Source organism: Triticum dicoccoides, chromosome 7A (genome assembly GCF_002162155.2).
Source record: "Triticum dicoccoides isolate Atlit2015 ecotype Zavitan chromosome 7A, WEW_v2.0, whole genome shotgun sequence".
Lineage (NCBI taxonomy): Eukaryota > Viridiplantae > Streptophyta > Magnoliopsida > Poales > Poaceae > Triticum > Triticum dicoccoides.
In genome coordinates this window covers 102,660,905-102,666,649 of record NC_041392.1, presented here as the reverse complement: position 1 = coordinate 102,666,649, position 5,745 = coordinate 102,660,905, and the positions used below count along the sequence as shown (strand labels likewise).

Below are 5,745 nucleotides of genomic sequence, written 5' to 3'. Positions count from 1 at the left end.
GGGGTTGAGGTGAATTTTAACTTGCAAGGGATTTAATCTTCTCCAATCCCTTTCAAACCTCTCCAAACCCTGTCTAACCGAACAAGGTCTAAAGATGGTCAACGAGAAGACAGCACATGATGATCAGTTCTTATATAACGAGGAGGAACGGAGTGGGAGAAGCACAACAGAGCTAAACCCAGAGAGAAAGCAAAAGAGCACACATGGCGACAAGAATCAAAATGCTCTTGTCTCTTGCCATCTGTGCCGTGCTCGCACTCGTGCACCTTCCGTTCACCACGGCTGGCGGCGGCGAGGTGGCGGCGCCATTTGAGTACAAGAAGGCGCTCCACAGCAGCCTCCTCTACTTCGAGGCACAGCGATCGGGCCGCCTGCCGCACAACCAGCGCGTCAAGTGGCGCGGCCACTCTGGCCTCGCCGACGGCCTACAGCAGGGCGTGGACCTCGTGGGCGGGTACTATGACGCCGGCGACAACGTCAAGTTCGGCCTGCCGATGGCGTTCACGGTCACCATGCTGTCGTGGAGCGCCATGGAGTTCGCGGACGACATCACTGCCGCCGGCGAGTGGCGGCACGTGCTGGAGGCCATTAAGTGGGGCACCGACTACTTCGTCAAGGCGCACACCGAGCCGTACGTGCTCTGGGCCGAGGTTGGCGACGGCGACACCGACCACTACTGCTGGCAGCGGCCCGAGGACATGACCACGTCGCGGCAGGCCTACAAGGTCGACCGCGACAACCCTGGCTCAGACCTCGTCGGCGAGACCGCCGCCGCGCTGGCCGCCGCCTCCATGGTGTTCCGCCGCTCCAACCCCCACTACGCACAAGTTCTCCTCCACCACGCCGAGCAGGTGCGTAGACATATGCAACGCCATTGTTGTCGCTCTGTTGTACATGCATGAAACATGTTTACTAACGTGTAATGCATATGCAGCTGTTCGAGTTCGGGGACAAATACAGGGGAAAGTACGACAGTAGCATCGGCGAGGCGTATAGCTACTACGCGTCGGTGAGCGGGTACGGCGACGAGATCCTTTGGGCGGCGCTGTGGCTGCACCGGGCGACGGGGAAGGCGAGCTACCTGGACTACGCCGTGGACATGGCCGACGAGTTCGGCGGCACCACCTGGGCCATCACGGAGTTCAGCTGGGACGTCAAGTACGCCGGCCTCCAGATCCTCGCCACCAAGGTGAGCATCAGCTGTACATGACTGCTCAACAAATTAACTATTTATTCTCTAATTTTATATTGCACCATTGTTTCTTCGGGCCCGTGGTATGGCATGCATGATCGAAAATGTTTTCCTCACATATATTTCTTCAAAAAACCAAATCCCTGGACAAAATGTGTTTTTTAACATGTCGTGTCATTTTAGGTGCTGCTGGAAGGGAAGCACCCGGAATACAAGGCGACGCTGGAGAAATACCTTCCAGCTTGCCTCAACAAAGAACGGCGACGCCTCTTTGTTGCCAAGGCGGAGCACTACCTCTGCGCCTGCCTCAACAAGAACGGCGACGCCGGCAACGTCAACCGCACCGCCGGCGGCATGCTCTTCGTCCGGCAGTGGAACAACATGCAGTACGTCACCAACGCCGCCTTCCTCCTCACGGTCTACTCCCGCTACCTCACCTCCGCGGGCCAGGAGCCGCCGGTGCTGCAGTGCCCCGACGGGCCGGCACACGCCGACGAGCTGCGGTCCCTGGCACGAGCGCAGACCGACTACGTCCTCGGCGCGAACCCTGCCGGCGTGAGCTACTTGGTCGGGTACGGCCAGCGGTTCCCGCGGCGGATGCACCACCGTGGCGCGTCCATCGTGTCCCACCGCGGCGACGGCAGGTTCATCGGGTGCATGCAGGGGTACGACAACTGGTTCCTCCGGAGGGGGGCGAACCCAAACGTGGTCATCGGCGCCATCGTCGGCGGGCCGGACCACCTCGACCGGTTCAGGGACAGGCGCGACAACTACATGCAAACGGAGGCGTGCACGTACAACACCGCGCCCATGGTTGGCATCTTCGCACACTTGCACGGCAAAACGGCCATCATGAAGAAAAGCTGAACAGGAAGAAGTTCTAAGATTAGTGTGAAGTTTTACAAAACTGGTCTAGGATGTTTTTTGTTGGTTTAGTTAACTGCTTAGATTGTTCATATTGGTAGAGAAAGTAGAGAGTGCAGAGTAGTGGTGTATGTGGTTTGCAAACAAGATGAATAGACTGCATGGCATTTTAAGCTGAAAACACATATCTGTGTATACAGTTTGTAGTCGAATAAGGTGATTCCTAAGGGCATCTCCAGCCGTTGGCCCTCAGGGGGCGCCTAAAATCGCCGCCCGGGGGTGAGCCGGCGCAAAAATTGGGCCTGGGGGCGAGTTGGTCCCCAGCCGCTGGCCCCAGGGCCGCCCCCAGGCACGTTTTAAAATAAAAGAAGTTCGGCGAAGTTCGGCTTAAACACGATAAAATTCGGCCAAACACGATAAATTTTGGCCAAACACGATAAATTTCGGCACATTTCGGCGAAGTTCGCGGATTTTCATTACATAGCACATATACATAAACTAATCTAAAGGAAAAACTGGCCGCCGTCGCCGCCATCGTCGTCGTCGGCCTTCTCCTCCTTGACGCGGGCGCCCCTGCTGGACCCCTGCCCGGCGTCGCCATGGCGGACTGGTGGCGGCGCATCATCGTCGTCATCGCCGCTGTCGCAGATGACGACGACTCCGCCTTCGTCGCGGCCGCGTCGACGCTCCGCGAAGCGAAGCAGGGCGGCGCGCTGGCGCTCCTTCGCCTTCTCCAGGCGCTCCTTCTCCATCGCTATGGAGTCCCTGCGCGCCCATTCCAGGGCCGCGTCGTCGTTGTCGAGCTCCGTCGTCACCGGCGCGGCCGGCTCCTTCTTCACCGGCGCGAGCCCCGGCTCCGTCTTTGGCTTGACGAAGCGCGGAGGAGGAGCCGACGAGTAGGCGCGCCGGCCGCCCTCGTTGATGACGATGCCGGCGCTGCGAGTGCGCCGGCCGAGCGGCGTCTCCGCCGCGGGCTCGGCCTTGACGCCGAGCAGGGCCGGAGTGCCGGAGGAGTGCGATGAAGATCGGGAGGAGGAAGAAGAGGAGGAGGACCCGAACCTCCTTGGCGCCCATGGCCCGGCGCGTCGGTGCTGCGCCGGGGCGGCCGCCCTCGCCGGGTACGCCAACGGCTGGTCGTTGCCGCCCTCGAGGTACGTCAGCACGCCCTCGAGTGTGCGGCCGAGGACGCCCCACCACAGGTGGCGCCCCTCGCTGTTCTGCCGGCCGCCAACCACCGGCGCGCCGTTGATGGACGCCAAGCGCTGCTGCTGGCGGCGCTCAAAATACGCCGCCCAAGCCGCGTGGTTGTCAGCGGCGTACTGGGGGAGGGAGAGTTGGGCGTCGGTGAGGGAGGCGCGCACGACCCCGACTTCCTCGGCGAAGTACGTCGGCTTCGCCCAAGCGTCGGGCAACGAGGGAATGGGCACTCCCCCGGTGCTGAGCCTCCACCCCGTCGGCCTAGCGCGCATGTCCGGCGGCGCCGGGATGTTCGCCTGGAACAGGAGCCAGGACTCCTGTTCCCGGAGCGAACGACGGCCGAAGCCGTTGGCCGCCGCCTTGTCTATGGGGTAGCGTTCCGCCATGGCGACGGGCTCGGGAGAGGTAGAGAGATAGAGGGAGGGGCTGGGCGGCGGCGCTCGGGAGAGGTAGGGAGAGGGAGGAGCTGGGCGGCGGCGAGGGGCGGGGCTGGTGTGGGCACAAGCGAGTGCAGGCCACCGGCTATATAGCCGCGCCGCACCCGTGTGTACGAGTGCGAGGGAGGGGAGGCGTCGGCGCGCCGTCCCGTGACGCGCCGCCCGTGAGGAATCAATGGCAAGGCTGACGGGCGGCAGCCTTGGCATTGATTCCCCGCGGGAACCGAGGCCGTTGGGGGAATACGAGGTGCCGTGTCGCTGACGCGGCAGGCCCGCGGCTGTTTCGCGCCAAAATAGTTCGCCCCGGCGCCCCCGGGCGCCCCCCAGCGCGTCGGGTTCGGCCTAGGTTCGCCGGCGCTGTTTTCGGCCCAGGCCGGCGAAAATCGGGATCCTGGGGGCGCGACTGGGCCGTTTTTTGGCGCCGGCGCGAAATAATCGCCTGGGCAGGCCTTCTTGGGGGCGCGGCTGGAGATGCCCTAAGGGCATCTCCAGTCGTTGGCCCCCCAGGAGGGGCAAAAAATCGCCCCCTGGGGGCGCACCGGCGCTAAACCACGCACTGGGGACGTGATGCCCCCCAGTCGCGGCCCCCCACGGGTTTTTAAAATGTTTAAATTCGGCGCAAACACAACGCAAACACGTTCGAGTTTGTTCAAATTTAAACATATTTTACAAAAAAAAGGAAAAACTACCGCGGGCTACCCCCGCCGTCTCCCTCGCCGCCCGCCTCGCCGCCCGCCCACGCGGTTCTACATGCCGAGGAGGCGGTAGAACCGCGTGTAGTCACCGCCGCCGCCGCCGTCGTCGTCGTCGTCGCCCCCACCGACGCCTCCGCCGTCCCTGCTGCATCCCTCCCCCGGTTGGCGCGGCGGGTTGGACGGTCCGGGGGCGACATCGTCGTTGTCGCGGTCGAGGACCACGACGCCGTGCTCATCCTCGCGCCCAGGCTTGCGGGCGGCGATCTCCTCCAGGGCCCGGCGCTGCCGGACCATCTCGCCGCGGAGGTAGTCGTCCCGCGCCCATTGTAGGGCATCCTCGTCGGAGAAGCCACGGGGCTACCTCCTCGTACTCCGCGGGGAGGCCGGGCTCCGGCTCGGGCTCGACGAGGACGAAGCGGCCGGTGGGGGAGGCGTTGTCGCCGATGCGAACGCCAAAGCTACGGGTGCGCGCGCTGACAGGCGCGCCCTGGGGCTCCAGCTTGACAGGGGTGAAGGTGGAGGCAGGGGGATCCGCCGGACGAGGAGGAGGACCCCCCGGTCTCCATGCGCCTCGGGGTCCAGGAGCTTCCCCGACGGCGTGTGAAGGACGAGGGAGCGGGGTACTCGAGGCGCGGCGTGTTGCCGCCCTCGATGTACTCGAGGACAGCCTCCAACGTGCGCCCGGGCACGCCCCACCACCGACGCCGGCCGACGGCGTTGAGCCTGCCGGAGGGCTCGACGCCGTTGGTGGCCTCGAGCTGCTCGGTGTGACGGCGGCGGAAATAAGGCTCCCAGAGCGGGCTGTCGGGGACGTACCGTGGCCCCTCCCTCGCCACACGCGGCAGGGAAGAGCGTATGCGTGCGATCTCCGCATGCCGCGCCGCGCCGGTGGGTATCGGGGGCACCGGCACGCCGCCGGCGCTGATCCTCCACGCCCCGGGCACCCGCATGTTCGGCGGGACCAGGTACTCGGCCTCGAAAAGGAGGCGAGCCTCGTTCTCGTGAAGATGGCGGCGGCCGAAGCCGTTCGCCGCCGCGCCGTCTCCTGGGAAGCGCTCGGCCATGGGTGTGATGAACTGGCGACGGCGAGAGAGAGGAGAGGGAGGAACGACGACAGCGAGAGAGTGCGAGTCGCCGAGTGCACTGGGGCGCGTCTTATATAGGCCGAGGTGCCGCCCGTGCGCGAGCCGCCGTGAGTACGCGTGGCGGCGAGGGAGGGCGAGGGACGCGCGTCATTCGGTATTCACTGCGCCGCCCGTGAGGCATCAATGGAGCAGGCTGACCGGCGCGGTAGCGCGGCAGCTTTGGCATTGATTCGCTGCGGGAAACGAGGCGATGAGGACGACGAAGGGGAGAGAAG

General features: G+C 64.3%; 1 protein-coding gene across 1 annotated transcript; it reads left to right on the top strand.

Moving 5' to 3' along the window:
• The first annotated feature begins 124 nt into the window (after positions 1-124).
• On the top strand, positions 125-2,208 carry LOC119332178 (endoglucanase 21-like). Its single transcript, XM_037605352.1, has 4 exons — positions 125-851; positions 935-1,189; positions 1,376-1,764; positions 1,837-2,208. Exons 1-4 carry the CDS (start codon positions 204-206, stop codon positions 2,057-2,059), a joined length of 1,515 nt encoding a protein of 504 aa, XP_037461249.1. The 5' UTR covers positions 125-203; the 3' UTR covers positions 2,060-2,208.
• Positions 2,209-5,745: the final 3,537 nt, after the last annotated feature.

Bases quoted from the DNA above. Each gene is read 5' to 3' on its own strand.
- LOC119332178 (XM_037605352.1), top strand. From the start codon at position 204: ATGGCGACAAGAATCAAAATGCTCTTGTCTCTTGCCATCTGTGCCGTG. The intron at 1,190-1,375 runs GTGAGCATCAGC...GTGTCATTTTAG, and splicing joins TCCAGATCCTCGCCACCAAG to GTGCTGCTGGAAGGGAAGCA. The intron at 1,765-1,836 runs GTACGGCCAGCG...CGGCGACGGCAG, and splicing joins GGCGTGAGCTACTTGGTCGG to GTTCATCGGGTGCATGCAGG.